Source organism: Serinus canaria, chromosome 2, assembly GCF_022539315.1.
Source record: "Serinus canaria isolate serCan28SL12 chromosome 2, serCan2020, whole genome shotgun sequence".
NCBI lineage: Eukaryota > Metazoa > Chordata > Aves > Passeriformes > Fringillidae > Serinus > Serinus canaria.
The window spans coordinates 51,405,069-51,420,243 of NC_066315.1; the positions used below are offsets into that span (position 1 = coordinate 51,405,069).

Below are 15,175 nucleotides of genomic sequence, written 5' to 3' on the forward strand. Positions count from 1 at the left end.
CTCGTACCTCAGCATTCAGCCATCAGGAAGCATCCAAGATGGGCCAGAAGCAGGAGGACGGGCTGCCTGCAGAGCAGAAGGGCTGAGGGAAAGGGAGTGCAGCGGCTGCAGTTTGCAGCACGCTGTTCATCTCCTGGTACCTGCGCAGCACAGACAGGCCCTGCTGCTGTCCGTGCAGTGTCCCAAGCCCTGCTGAAAGGCATGTCACCAGCCACCCCTGGAACAGGAGACGGGACACCTGGCACTGGCTGTGGGGAGTGTGGTCCCACGGGGAATCGGCCTCTCGGGTGTTCCGGCTGCCAGGGGCCCGCAGGGCACTCAGCACTCGGCGGCCTTCACTGAACAGCTTCTGGCAATTCGGAGAAGCAGGCAGCTTGAATTCAAGCTTGATATATTGTGTGTTCATGAAGATTAATCAGCTTTAAACTTATGCTCATAAGCCAAATGCAGCATGCACCAACATTGTTGTACTTATGTTTCATTTACGTCAACAGGATATTCCTGTTTTCTCTAGTCAAAGTCAGCAATGAAACACTTGGCTCCCGCTGGCATCTCTCATATTAAAAAGTATTTCTCATTGTAATACCTGGGTCTTGTAGAGGATAGCTTAAGGGCTATCCTCTTTATGCTTCACATAAAGCGCTTGACGACTCTGAAGTCAACAAGGCAGATTTTTCATTATTATTTTTTCAAGTCCACAGTTTATAACTGAAAAGACGATGAAACCTTGGTGCCCCGAGGAACGCGTTGACCCTAGGGTTGTCCTGCGGTCACTGTGGGAGCCGAGGCAGCCACATGCCGCTCCCTCCTGAGAACGCGGGAGGTGATGACGGGATAAGGGCATTCCGACTGCGGCAGCAGCTCCCGACCCCGGGCCGGGCCACTGGAGGCGGGTGCGCCCTCACTCAAGATGGCGCCTCCAGTGTCACGGACGGGCTCTGACGTCATGGCTGTCGGTGGCAATTACTTCCGCCGGCGTCCGTTTGCCCTTAGTGAAGATGGCCGAGTGCCGGTGCCTGCGGTGAGAGTCAGTGTGCGGGGCCGGGCTGGCAGCGGCAGCTGTGCGAGCAGCGCGGAAAGGCGAGGCGAGGGGAGGCAGCGTCCGTGGCCGGGCGGGGAGAAGGAAGGCTCCCCCTAGCGCGGCTGCTCCTGGGAAGCTGGGCACGTGCGCGGCCGTGGGATGGCGGCGGGGGCCTGGCCGCTGCCTGCGGCCCGGGCCGGCTGTGGGGCTGGGGGATACCCCGCTTGCCCACCGCCGGCTGCAGGACCCCAGCCGGTCGTGTCCCAGAGCCCTGGATTATCTGAGAGCCGCCGGTGGCTCCGCAAGGAAGTCTTGGTGTGTTCTAACAATTTACAGCGAGGCAAATGAATTAGTTGTGAGACGCTTCTCAAAGTTTTCGTCATAGGAAAAGATTAAATAACCGGAAAATTTCTACTTTCCACTGCAGCAGCACTTGCTAATTCTTTATTCAAAATAGAAAGGACTGTTTCTGTTTTATAAGATAGTTAAGTATTTGGCATAATCAGAAAACTGTAAATCAAAGGTGAAAGTATTTCCCAGTTATTAACTGTGCAAGTATTAACCTGTGTGTAGTAAATTGTGTACACAATATAAATACACAAAGTTGTGTGTATACATACAACTTGTTTTAGGGCACCACGTGGAGGCTGTATGGGATGATTTATCAGTTGCTGTTGGAAGCAAGTCATAAAGTTGTTTCTGCCAGCTGTCCTTGTACTGGCAGTATTCATAAATGCTGCGTTGGTGTCCATATGTCTGTCAGTGCCATAAGATGGGAAGGAATGATCATAAGTTGCCCTAATATATCTCAGAAGTTACTTTATGAACGATGATCTCACTTCTTTTTCTTGACAGACGCACCCCATTGGCACACAGTGCCCAGTTCCCATGCACAGCTTGAATAATCAGCTCCATACCTGGCTTCTCTTCAGAGCTCACCGTTTTTTGCCAATACTTCTAATCTGACACTTCACCAGAGGCACTTCTGAGAGTTTCTCAGTGTTTTTTTACCACATAAACAGGGGTCATAGGGCACTGGTATTATGGCCTGGGTACAAGTAGCAGTCAGCCAATCCAATGAGGATATATTTGATGAAGATGCAGATGAGATGTATCTACTACAGAAGGAATGGAACAGCACTATGAAAAAGAGATTGAAGGTATTTGTATAAAAATTATTTAATATACTTTTTTGCCATTTTAGATTTATTGACATTTAACTTGATATACATGTGAATGATTTAAAGGAAAAGTAAAACTAGCTGCTTAAAAGTTACTGTAGCATACTTTCTTCTGAATATCAGGAAAATATGGCAGAAATTTACATAAACACTACTTAGTAGTTACCAGAGCAAAGTACTGTTTTACCAAAAGACATTGACTCCTTCTGCACAGCCATGTGCATTTGTAAAAGGCAGTGCTGAATTGTGTTGCAAGCTACTTGCTTTGTACTTGTAGGTACAGCCCTAGTAAATGTAGGGCGACAGAGCTGAACAGTGCTAATAAAGAAATGTGAGACATTTGGGGTTTTGAGTAGAGTTACTCGTCAGTCAGAATGTAAGATGTGTGACTCCATGTGCAGCCACAACTGGGCGTTGTGGTCTGTGTAGGTCTTTGGTTGATTTATTCTCCAAGTGAAAAACCCATTTTATGAAAGCTGCTTTCCACAGCCCTTGCCTCTCTGCAGTTCTGGAGGGAACAAACCAAGTTCGTAAACAGATGAGTTCGACAGATACTGTGTCATTCAGAGTGGGGCCAGGAGGGCTCCTCTGCTCTCAGGTGAGCAGCGTTTGGCTGAAGAACATGGATGGAAACAGTTGCGTAGGCAGTTGATGAGGAATGGTATTACAGCAGACCCGGTGTAGTTTCCTTCATCTGAGTTCCATGAAAAGACTAGTTTTCTTAAGGAACTGTGTTGTGTTCTTACAGAAATCCCTCTGATGGTTTTGAGTAGATACTGCAAATTCATGACGTGTTATTGGAGTTGTATGTTGGGCAAGATAAATTTTTGTGCTCCAGACCACTTTTCTAGCAAGGCCACCATGAGCAGATAGGAGTTTTCACTTTTGTAGCTTGGAATTTTGGTATGAAAAAAAGTTAAGAATTATTCTAATAATCTTGTGATGTGGTTATAATATAAAGGAAGTAATTTGAATTACAATCATTAGTTGTTTACTTAAAGAAAGCAGTCCCAATGTTAAGTGTATTTATATGTGACTCCGTCAATCACTGTCTCTTTTTCTGGTATAACTCTTGAATGGAGTGAGGTCCAGCCAATAAAGGAGCAATGCTCAGCAGTTAATTTTGTGAAAATAAATGGATTCCATGTAGATGGATTACAGATAGAAGAGTACCTCTGCTAAAGGGGAAGATTGGCAGCCTGTATATCCTTTTAGATAGAAAAAAGAAGTCTATGTGGTACTTCTAAGTCCATTTCTCACAAAAAAGTTGTTAATCATTAAAAACAAACCTGCTTTTTTTTTTTTTTTTTTTATCTTTTTAAAAGAAGTTTCCCTCTTTTCTCACTTTCTGGGAATACTTTTGGGAAAAGTAAAAAACTGTATCTTACAGGTCAGTAAATCATAGTATACTGCAGCAAGTATGTTTTGGTTTGGCAGTAGGGGTGTAGTGGTGAAGGATGTTCAGATATAGAAGCCGTAACTTAAAAGATGTGATACTTGTTTAAACTTTTTTATTATTATTGTTATGTATTTGTCAGAGGTCTACTTTGTCATGTTGTGACATTGAGCAACCTGTTTCCCTGCTTTTCTTACAGGAAGGCTATAGGGATGGAATTGAGGCTGGGAAAGAACTTGCACTCCAGACAGGCTTTAATCAAGGTTACAGACATGGTGCCGAGCTGATGATTACATGTGGCCAGTTCAAAGGAACCCTGAAGTAGGTCAAGTGTATGTGGAGGATGTGTAACAGGGGAACACGCATACAGCTTTTTGTTTGTTTTCACTAAAAAACAAAACCAACCAACCAAAAAAACAAACAAACCCCCCCCACACACACACATTTTGAGACTGTCCAAAGTGAACAACCTGAGAATTCCCACATCTTGAGGACAGGGAATGCCTTCCTGGGTTTAGAAGTATAATTTCTAAAAATTCTCTTTCAGTTGCTCTTCCAAAATTGTCAGAATCTACATATTTAAGCTTAATATTTAGTTCTACTGCCTGAATTTCCCATAAATCATGAATTATACATAAATGTATTTATGATACTAGATACCTTGTCACCAAGTGGAGATCTACGTAGACGAATATAATCACTTTTGTTGTTCACTTTTCAGCGCTCTCTTATCCTGGTGTCATTTTAATGGACATGATTCTGCTCTAAGTACGATAAATAATCTTCTTGATGTGGTTGGAAAGCATGAAGATGATGTGCTTAAGTATCTGAATTCTACTGAAGAACAGCCACATCTTGGACACATTTTAGACTCAGTTCAGGACATGGACCTTAATCACACAGCTGGGACGGAGTACAGGGAAATTAAAGATGGAAAACACAACGACTGTGGCAGCTCCGGTGAAAACATTTGTAGGAATAATGGTGAGGTTGGTTCCTTGCATTCTGAGTGCAGCAAGGCAAACCTCTGCACAGATCCTGAAAAGTCAACCCTTGCTTGGGTTAAAATGCAGACTGTTTGGTTAGTAGAGCAACTGGGCTTATCACTGGATGTACTCCATCATGTCCAGCAACTGGAACATTAGTTTTTCTGTCTTGTGGTGCTTAAAACTATCACAGCTGATTTTGATTCTTAGTTTGTGGGCCATGTACAGGCTGATGCATCAGTTTTGCTTTAGGAAAATCTAATTTTGATGCTTTACAGTAGAAGTAATTTTTGTAAATCCTCGCCATGATTTTGGCTCTGGGCAAAACCCTTCACTTTCAACCTTAAAGGTAAAATGCACAGAAGGGGGCAGTGACTTGAAAGCTTTACGAAGAGTTACTAAACATGTTTCTGTTTTGTGCTAGGAGGTCCCATTTCACCCTCATTTTTTTCTTGGCAGCAGCTTGGAAATGAAGTGGGTCCATTAAATAGCCCCTCTAAATTGGTCCCCTGCAATATCAAAAGAATAAATGCTCAGTGCTATGGAAATGGTCAGTGTTTTTGCAGAATAAGCTGCTGTTGATGATGTGCTGTGTGCAAAATAGAATATGATATGCTGCTGATTCCTAGAGTGCTGTGACTAGAGTCACTTTTTGTCAAATTTTATGTGTTATCTTTTCTACCCATGATGCAATGCACTTTCACTGTTAAAAACTATTTTTCTCTCCTTATATAGTTATATTTGTCACTTTTGCTGAAAACACACCATTTTCCTCAAATACAGAATTGCTGACAATTCATTGTTTTACTTTTAGACATCTGCTCTTACCATGTCAGACCACACTAAACATGCTTCTAGTTTAATGAACACCCTTTTATTATTTTTGTATTTATTTTGTCAGTCTATCTAGTCTGAACTCTTTCCCACATTCCAAAGTTTTTCTCAAGCTCTTTAAGGAAGCCAGGCTTATTCACTACCTCTTAGAAACACATCAGCCACACATGCCTATTTCTGATTATTTTGTATTTCTGTAAGTATTCTGTATTTGACTTGTTTTCCCATTGCTTCCCTTCACTGTAGCTTAAATTGCTCTGTTCAGGAAGTTTTTTCTTTGTGAATGCATCTGTTTTATATTAAATTGATTTATAGTAAGTTCCCAGCTTACTTGTTGGAAGTTTCCTGTAACTCATTCATATTGGAGACAAGGGGAGTCGAGACATAGGCAAAGTAAGATTTTGAACAGTAAACTATAATTAAAAAAAAATAATCACAAAGCTATTTCATATTTGGAGGCAAAAAAAAAAAAATCTAAGGCAAAAATTCCTTGTTTTTTAGAGCCTGAGTTCATACAACATTCTTACTAAAGACTGTTACCCTGTCAGGAGTTGACAGACTGTAATTTTGGTTTCCTTTAGGAGTAAGCAGAACTGCAGTTCAGAGTCTTGGATTGAATGCATTTATAAAATAGTGGACAAAGAGGGGTGTCTACATTAATTGTTTATATACAAAAATTGTTCAAGTAACTTTTTTTCAATTTATTTAGCATAATATTGACATGGATAAACATTACTTTTCTTCAAATCCCTGTCTTGTGTTATAGACTGTATCATGTATGTTAAATAAAGATTTCTTCCATATTCTGGTAGAATATGGTGCAGACAGTGTTGGAATATATATATAATTTCCTAACTAATTTTTAATTAGTTTTTTAACTAATTGTAAGCAGTGCCCACTTTTAGCCAACACCAGTTAAGTTTCTTCACAGACCTACTTTGATCATTAAATCACCGAAACCTTGAGTTTGTTTAAACTAAGCCTGACAATCTTCAATGAACAAAGCCAAAGGAATTTGAAGATTGGGCATCTTAAATTTATGGCTCTTCAATGACATTAGAGTAACCAGAGGATATGGAGGAGATTAAGGCCTGGAAAGTTGGAGAAAAAGATAAAAGAAGGAATAAAGGGTGTGGACCAGATTAGCACAAAGAGACATCAATAACTAATAGGGAGTAGAATACTAATTAATGAAAAGAATTATGTAAATTAAACCAATGAACATTAATGTCTTTGTTCTCAAAAAAATGCATAAATAAGTGAAAAAGTTTTGTATTGGGATCAGCATTGAGGCTGGAACTTTGTCAGCCACACATATCTCTTGACCAAGAATAAAGTAATGCCTTACCTTCTAACAATTAAAAAAGACAGTGCTAGAAGGAATCTTGTTTACCTCAATGATTTTTGAGGTTTTTAGTAACAAGACAAAATAAAGGTTAATAGAACAGTGTTAGAAGCAGATTCAAGGGAATTACTTTCCCATATTTAAAAGTTTGCAAAGAGGAGATACCATTCACAAATTACTAAGTAGACTTCATTTTTGTTTATGAAACCATCAGGTTTTTGGCTATGACATCAGCTTCTATACTAGCTAAGGATTTACTTTCCTCCACAAGGTTTCCATGCATAGTGAGGGGTTACTTTTTTTCCATGTTATCACCCAGAGTTTCCAGTTTGGCCGTAGAGAGATTTTCTTTTGTACTCTCTGTATTATTTGGCTTATCTGTTACTACCCAGTCTTGCTGACCAGCACCAGAAAGGCTTTTTTTGAGATTGTCAGAATCTGTAGTTTGCTCCAATTGTGATCCAGGTTCTTGTTCTGTGTTCATGTCTTGTGTTTCACTGTCAGCTTTCACCTTGGCAGCATTCCTGAAAACAGCTCTCATGACAACTGGGACTGACATGCAACTGAAGAAGGAAATGACACATTAGTCACTACTACAGACATCATACGTTCTTTAAAGTACTTCTGGTTTTTAAACTGTGGCTGACACCTGAATGAAAACCAGCATTATCTCCTTTCTGTTTTTGTCTTGTACAACCTGGTCTTACATTGTAACCATAATATAAACTACATGTGCTGTACCAGAAATATATGTTGGCACACTGAAATTTAGTGCTGAGTCTTTGAAATTAGGTGTGCACAGAAGCTTTGACTGAAAGAGTGGGAGGTCTTTAAGTCTGGTCAGTCTGGTTGACAAAAAAAAAAAAAAGGCCATAAGGGTACTTCTAGTGAAAACCAAAACTAAGAATATTGATATATATTCATTCTTGAGTTTTATAATTGTAACCTTCATGTTTTGTGTAACACAGGTACAGAAGGTATCCTTTCTAAAACACTGTCTATACTGGAGGAGTTTTTTTCCCATTCTTAACCTGGTTCCAAAAATAGTACCTTGTTTAAAATCAGGTTCAAAATCCAACCTGCATTGGTTTTGTTGTCATCAAACAGATAATAGTTGTGTACTAGCTTATGCCAAATCACTCTTAGTGCTCTTAGACTATGTTCTGAATCAGTTTGTCTAGCCTATGTTCATGTATCACAACAACTTGCTCTCTTGGAATTTGTTCAGAAAACAAGCCAGAGTCAGTGTTGTAGACATGCCATATACAACTCACTTTCTAAAGAGAAGCACTGATTGCTGTTAGATAGATGTGTAAAAAGACCTTTCCATGCTATTCGAAGTTACACTAGTCATGAGACTGTCATCAGCTAGTCTTCAGAAAAGCATCTTTTTAAAACTCTTCACTCAATAGTCTTTCCTTGCTTCCACATGCTTTCTACTAGAAATATTTCATCACTGTTAATGTTTAAATTTTTTGAAAGAGATACTTAAGACATTGAAGTAACTTATTCCCATTATTGTATTACAGCATTTTAGTAGAGTGAAGTTTTCCACTTGCTGAGTTCATGGCATTATGAATGCACATGGTAATTTCCATTTGGTGGACATCTGTTAGGAAATAAAAGTACTTACCGTTTCACAACTCTTGCTATAAAGTCATCAGTAGAATTTAGAGTTGGATCTTGAGGATTTAAATGAAGGTGACATTGGACTTTTCTAGAGCTTATAACATCAATTACCACTAAGAAGGAACAGAACAGAAAAATCTTTGGTTTGAAATACTTACAAACATCAAAAACCATCCTTTTATTTTGATGCTTGAAGAGATGTAAGACTGAAGTCAGTGGAAAGAGATTTGCAGCAATATATTTGCTTGACTTGCTTTTGTTTAATATACTTACATTAGAAACAGTGGAAGTTACAATTTATTAATTATATGCTGGCCGAGACAAAACAGGATTTTAATATTTGCATTTACTTTCTGTATTATTCCGAGTACAGAATACCTAGTAAGCAGTTTATACACAAGTACGTGCACTTCGTGTTTTTTCCTGGCCTGCACGCTGGTGAGTGGCCCTTAGACTGTAACTGAGAAACACAGTGCAAAAGCCTAGATAGAAACAAGTCCCCTGTCAGCTCAGTAAAGAAGACAGTAGCAATTATTCCACACGTACCACAGGCTAAATTCTCTTTCACAGGATGAAGGAAAAAGACAGAAAAGCTGGTGTTCTTGTGTGGTACCACTTCGAAGTAAAGCAGTTCTGAATCATCTAGAAATAAAAATACTGTTTAGTGATATCCACCATTGAAGCTGGATTCTTTTTGGCTGAATTACATGTCAGAATTTTAAAAATACTATTACAATAGTCTGATTTTTCATTACTTTGACATCTTAGTTTATGTACATAGAATAAACATATATTTTTTTTTTTAATCAATACAGTTTTAAGAATTTTTTTGTCATTTACAGTACTCCACAAGTAATGACAGTTTTGGCAAGGGAGTAGTAAAATCTGTCAACACCCAGTTTAGAAACTAGTTTGTCTCTAATAAGTGATGTGCCATCACTTCCAGCCACACAATGTACCTTCATTTATATGCTTCTCAGAGACACAGCTGCTAATAAGAGTGTTAAATGCCACTTGATGTCGAAGAATCTCTATTACACCAGGCACGCACTTTGGATGGCTAAATGGGATTTTACTGACCAAGGCTCCTGCTAAACCTGATTTTTCTGAGCCGTTGTTTATGAAGTAACAGTGCTTTGGATGATCTGGAAGAGACTAAGCAACAAATAATGGTGATGTTTTAAGGACTGAAAATAGGAAAGTAAAGCTTGATGTTATCAGGAATTGTACAATCTACAACAAAAATATTTTTGAAAGATACATTTTTAGCATGTCCATGGTAACTATGCATTTCTAGTAGAATCCTTAGTAGAAGCTAAATGAGATCCACTCTCCCTCCCAAATACATCCAAATTAGGCAAATATACCCAGAGCCAAGTGGTCAGGAGTTCAAGTGTCATCAGTTTTCCAAATACTCTTCAGAGCCCTATAGGCTATAAAAATGTTAGTGACCAAAATAATAATATCATAGTAGTGCTGCTTGACAGTTGCACAAACAGGATAGCAGTTTTGCTGGAAATCTCTTCTGGACATCAGATGTTGCTCCAACCTCCATCACTACTACTTTTTCTTTAGAGAGATATGTTTGGCTGGAATATCTCCTGATGATTCACTTGAAGATAAGGAGGAAATAGTAAGAAAAATTTACCACCTGTCCATGTTAGCAGTGATTCTATGACAAAATTAGAAATTGAGTATGGTGTTACCTACTTCCAGATGCCAAATGGAATGTCCCCTTAAGAACAGGGCAGGGCAGTTAATGAGGAGGGCATACATTAACAAAGGCTGAAGAGCTTTTCCTTGTGTGTTCATGGATCAAACATATTTTCCCTACACTCATTTCAAGGTTAAAATGCAATTTAGTAATTTTAGAAATAAAATCTTTAAACTCAAAAGTAAAACCTCCCACCAAGTACAAATATTTTAGGGAATTGTTTAAAAGTTACAGAGCCTTTCAGGTGCATCTAATAGAAATGAAAGATTAATTCCATCTTACAGAAGAGAAGAGCTATGCCAAATATTATTTTGGCATGGTGTAAATTTACTACTACCTTCTGTACCACAACCTCTAGGTCCAAGAACTAAGCAGGCAATGAGCTCTACAAACATTTCTAGTAGAACAGAAAAAAAAATACCCTCTTCTTTTGCGTCCATGAATCACAAAATCATTGTTTCCTAGCAAAAAAAAAAAAATAGATCTTTGAAGCTTGTCTTGTAGTTGCCTTGTACATAAATCTGTCAGAAAGCATCTTAGCCACAACTTTCTGTTCTAAAACTTTACATCTAACGCAGCCTAAGCAACTGTATTTCAATAATGCAGTTATCAAAAGGAAAGCCTTCTTCAGTTAAACAACCTTGTCTCTAGATAGCAGTTGGCATCACTGTTGTAACACTTAATATTTTTCTTCCTGCTAGTCCCTTTAAAAGGAATCAATAGTCCCACTGTTATCTAATTAAGAAACCCCTTTTGTAAAAACATGCAGCATGATAAGGATCTTCAAAAATCTAGGTAAGTACCTTCTTGGGACTTGCTCCTCACACCAGTCAATAAGTTTCCTTCTTTTTTAGGCATTAATGATAAAGTTCTGAGCAATTATTAGAAGAGTAAATATTTGGGTTACACACAGAACAATTAGTGTGATTTCAGCAGCCAATAACACAGTGTTTTATTAATGAGAAGGAGAAGCTCACTACATGAAAGGCTCTAACACTGCTTCGTAAATTGAGCTGTTTCCTAAAGAGCACTTTTGTTGAGATTTTGGGAAACCTACATTGCTTGCTTATGGGGAAATGGTAATTCAGGAGATATATATATCTTGTGCAACAGCACAGTGTGTATCAGATGCACACTATACTTACCACAAAGAAACAAGATTTATTTGTAGACAAGTCTTCACTGCATTTTTCTTTAAGAGTAGACTGAACAATTAGCTCATACAGCGGAGCTAGTTTCAAGCCAGAAATCTGAATTCCTGAAATCAGGTCATTATTTTTATTAGCAATTAGGTTAAGACAGTAGGTTATGAAAGCTAAAATTAAAAACAAACCCAATGTTTTGAAAAGACAAAAATATTGGTTTTCTTTCTTATTCCCCTTTTTTGCAATTGGGAATTTGAGGTAGAGTGTTTAACTTTGCCTGTAATTGTCATATATTCCTTAGAATTTTTGTGTTTTGCACTGGTTGTTATACTTGGACTGGTAGAACAGAATATGTTCTGCCAAAGAAGCAAATTCTTCTTGCAACTTTAACATGGGGAAGCAAAAAGCAAATAAGCAATGCATAGTCACAGAAGTACTCAGTCTTAAAAAACAATTATAACATGCCTGTGAGCTTCTGTATCTCTTCAATACTGGATGAAGACATTGGAACAGGCTGATGAAACTTCAGAACAAAATGGGCTGGCAAATCCATGCTGAGTTCATCAGTCATTTGCAAAAAAGTAGGGTTGCTAGGAAAAAAATTGTCAGAATTAAAGGTTTTTTACAGAAATTGCCATAACAAGGACTCTTAATGCAAGGCCACTATTAGGTCCCTAGCAGTTTATTATGTCCCATACATTTTCTGCCTTGAGAAGTGTTTTGCTTTGTAAGTTACAAACAACATGGTTAATGTGAAAACTGACAGAAAGGAAAAGTGAGACACAGAAACTGAGTGTTTTTAAGAAATTTTTTTGAAGTATTTTAGTTTGGAAAGTTACTTCAGACTTCCCCTCCAGACAACACTGAGGTAGAGAGAGGTGAAGTGTCAGTACCCATAGTAGGATGACAAACTATTTTGTGTATTTTAGGTGCAATATCTTTCAGCATATGCTTTCTTTACTGTGAATCTATGAAGGACTTGCTCGTTGAATACTAGGAAGTTCAGTAATTTTGTTCCAGTGTCTCTTTCTGGCTTCAAATCTTTGAATAAATTCATAGTTTAATGCAACTGACACAGTTCAATATGAACACGATACCTTCAAAGTCCATTTGGGAAAACTGTAAAGGCCACAGATTATAGACAGTGTAGCTGTGGAGCATAAAACCATAAATAAAACAGAACTTCCTGTTTCAGCAGAGGCTAAATCTAAGTTATGCAGAAGTCAGTGCCAGGGACTTGTAAATCCATATCTGTATTGACAAGTGGCCAGAGCCTCACCTGTCCTGTCCAGCTTGAGGCTCTATAATTAATGGAGAAAGAGGCAGTTTGTGGAGTGTATCTGTGCCTTCAACAGTCACAACTGTTTTTGTTCCACATATCTGGGAACCTGAGGGAGAAAGAGAATGGCATTATTTTCCTTAACTTAGTGTATATTAATCCTGTGCATACAAAATATACAATGGTAAGGACTTGGAAGATCAGGTCCAACTGACAGCCGCTGTGGTGTGGGCAGTGAAGAGAAGCCTACACTGACCACACCCAAAAGGCCAAAGTTGCCCAAAGATGATAGCAGCAATAGCTGAATCAACAACCAAGACATGGAAAATAGTTTCCGGATGGACATTAAAACTGTGCAAAACTGCATCACATAAACTGTTCTACTAAACTAGAATTTTAAATTTCAGTTCTGAGCTTCCCCTAATTAACTTTGCTTAATGAAACAGGTAGTATTGAAAAAATCTTGTCAGCTATTTCTGCTGAAACAGCAGAGTAGCTGAAATAGCTTTACCATGATTTAGTTCTGCTTCCAAAACTTGATAGGGAGAAATGTAAAATTCAATGTTCATTGGGGTTCCTGAGGAATAAAAAAATGGTTACTACACAGGTCAGTAGTAGGGTACCTTGACACAAAGGTGAAAAAACCAACACTGTAGATGGGCAGAGGGGATTTCTTGTAAGAGTACATCTCTACTTACAATATCTGTTCAATATATGTTCTGTATATCTGTATGTTATCTGAGAATACAGGCACAGTAAGTCTCTACAGCAGGTTTTATTTATAGCAGAGGATCTTTCCCATACACAAAGATCAACTCAGTAGTGAGTTTTGATTACAATGGTTTGAATTCAGAAATGGGAAAAGAAAAAAAAGGGGTGGGGGAGCGAGAAAAAAAGGGGGGAGAAAAAAAAAGCAAAAAATCACCTCCAGTTCTTGGCACCAGGTGTCCTACTTTTCCATTAAGTACTTCAGTAACTCTGTTTAGATCCTGTGTTCTATTTCAAAACATATCTTAATTAGTGTTTCCTGCATTGCAGTGCTAGCTAAGCCAATGTAATTTCTAATTTGCATCCTTAATCAAAAGAAGACAATGTTTTCTTGGAAGTAGATTGTATGTCCAGCTTCCAAAAGACCACAACTCCACACATGCATTACTTCTGGGACTCGGGCTTCCACTTTCCCTGTATCCAAGCTCTTTCATGTTCCACTTTGGTGTGCTATTTACCAGAAATAAAGGGGGTCAAAAATATTAGAGTGGCAACTGGTTGAGCAAAGAATGAAGAAATAGCCTGGATAAACTAACTTAGATAGAACCACTCTCTGAATTCAAGTGTGTTCATATAGCTGAATACATACAGCCATACATTTACATAGCTGTGTACTAACTCTGCATAGACAGGACAAATAATCTGTTTAACTTAAAAATAATATTTACTGAGATATCAGTAGCCAGTGGGGATACAGCACATTAGTTCAGAGTGTTATTATGCTTCATAAGGGAAAACTGCAAAAATAATCCAAGAGGGTGTTTCAAGTTACAGGAGGCCATACCTGCCAAGGTATGTGTGTTTGTAACTTAATAGGCAAGGTATCAGAGAAGATATTTCAAAAATCCAGAAGGAAAGCACTGCCCTCAACTTTTATTTATTGAAAATAATGAAAGTCCTTGTACAATTATCAGAAGGTTTAGGAAACTGTTTCCCATCTATCTGTAATCCTACTCAATGAAAGGACAAATGAGGAAAGGAAGGAGAAAAGCTGGCATCCACTCCTCCTAATCTAAAACCTGAGGACAAAATGAGATACCCAAACAGCAGAACCCCAAAAGGTCTATTTTACTTCTGCCACAGGGAGATCTAAACATGACTGCTGACTTTCAGACACACTGTTTGCTCCCAGTCGGTGGTCATGTGCACACACCCCCAGGCTTTGTGACCAACCAGTTTCCCAGGAAATCCCTTAGATAAAGCACAGGAGTTCAGTAGATCGACTTGTTTGCTTGTCTGGGGTTGACAAAGACTTCAAGCTTCCCAGTGGGAGAAAACTCATTAGCCTTCCACATTCCACTCTATAATTAGATCAGTTAACTTGTTTTTTTGTAAAATGAAGGGGTGTGGGTAGAGGCAAAGGGACAAAGACATAGACTGTAAGTTACCTGTCAAGAAGAGACATTGAATAAAGGTCTTTTTCAAGGGCCTGCAAAGCAAGATATCCCTTAGCTTTCATTTCACTGGGAGAGAGAAAAGACAATTCATTATTTTTGTAAATAAACAAAAGTTAGACTATGGATTTCAAAAGTTTTCGGGTAAAAAATAACTGCAACCTGTTTCCTGGAATTTGATACATATTTGACAGGTCTTCTAGAATCTTGCCAAAGGCATCATAGCTCTTCATCCTAAAAAAAAGAAATAATGACTATCACTACTAAATGAGATAGAAAATAACTCTTTTATTCATAACTTGATAGAAAAGGCACCATTTCAGAGTGACAGTAGCCCCCTCCTTATCAGATCAAGTAGGAGTACTGATTTAAATTTTCTTAGAAGATATCAGAAAATGTGAACCTTTGGTTTTGTTGCAAGAAGCACTGTAATTATAGCTGAAACTGGCACTGAAGTAGGCACTACTGAAAGCAATAATTATA

At 38.5% G+C, this 15,175-nt stretch overlaps 2 protein-coding genes and 1 long non-coding RNA gene across 9 annotated transcripts; 1 reads left to right on the forward strand and 2 right to left on the reverse strand.

The window, feature by feature from the left end:
* Positions 1–942: 942 nt before the first annotated feature.
* On the forward strand, positions 943–7,461 carry YAE1 (YAE1 maturation factor of ABCE1). Of its 4 annotated transcripts, none has more exons than XM_009098959.4 (4): positions 943–1,021; positions 1,877–2,181; positions 3,798–3,919; positions 4,320–7,461. In XM_009098959.4, exons 2-4 carry the CDS (start codon positions 2,065–2,067, stop codon positions 4,741–4,743), a joined length of 663 nt encoding a protein of 220 aa, XP_009097207.1. In that variant the 5' UTR covers positions 943–1,021; positions 1,877–2,064; the 3' UTR covers positions 4,744–7,461. The 4 variants fall into 4 exon arrangements, with proteins under 4 accessions (XP_009097207.1, XP_050827746.1, XP_050827747.1 ...); XM_050971789.1 differs by having other exon boundaries at positions 958–1,021; positions 2,044–2,181; XM_050971790.1 differs by having other exon boundaries at positions 998–1,080; positions 2,044–2,181.
* LOC127059329 (mediator of RNA polymerase II transcription subunit 1-like) lies at positions 7,220–13,249 on the reverse strand. Of its 4 annotated transcripts, XR_007777026.1 has the most exons (5): positions 12,531–13,249; positions 11,252–11,841; positions 8,939–9,547; positions 8,397–8,505; positions 7,220–7,326 (listed from the first exon to the last, which is right to left on the reverse strand). XR_007777026.1 is itself a non-coding variant. In XM_050971791.1 (3 exons), exons 1-3 carry the CDS (start codon positions 13,097–13,099, stop codon positions 11,706–11,708), a joined length of 303 nt encoding a protein of 100 aa, XP_050827748.1. In that variant the 5' UTR covers positions 13,100–13,249; the 3' UTR covers positions 10,850–11,705. The 4 variants fall into 4 exon arrangements, 1 of the variants encoding a protein (XP_050827748.1); XR_007777025.1 differs by having other exon boundaries at positions 8,397–9,547; XR_007777024.1 differs by lacking the exons at positions 7,220–7,326; positions 8,397–8,505 and having other exon boundaries at positions 9,345–9,547; positions 11,252–12,639; positions 13,042–13,249.
* Positions 13,250–13,407: 158 nt separating this feature from the next.
* LOC127059330 (uncharacterized) lies at positions 13,408–14,926 on the reverse strand. Its single transcript, XR_007777027.1, has 3 exons — positions 14,855–14,926; positions 14,687–14,761; positions 13,408–13,526 (listed from the first exon to the last, which is right to left on the reverse strand). It is a non-coding gene; the product is annotated as an uncharacterized LOC127059330 (long non-coding RNA).
* Between the last annotated feature and the right edge of the window lie 249 nt (positions 14,927–15,175).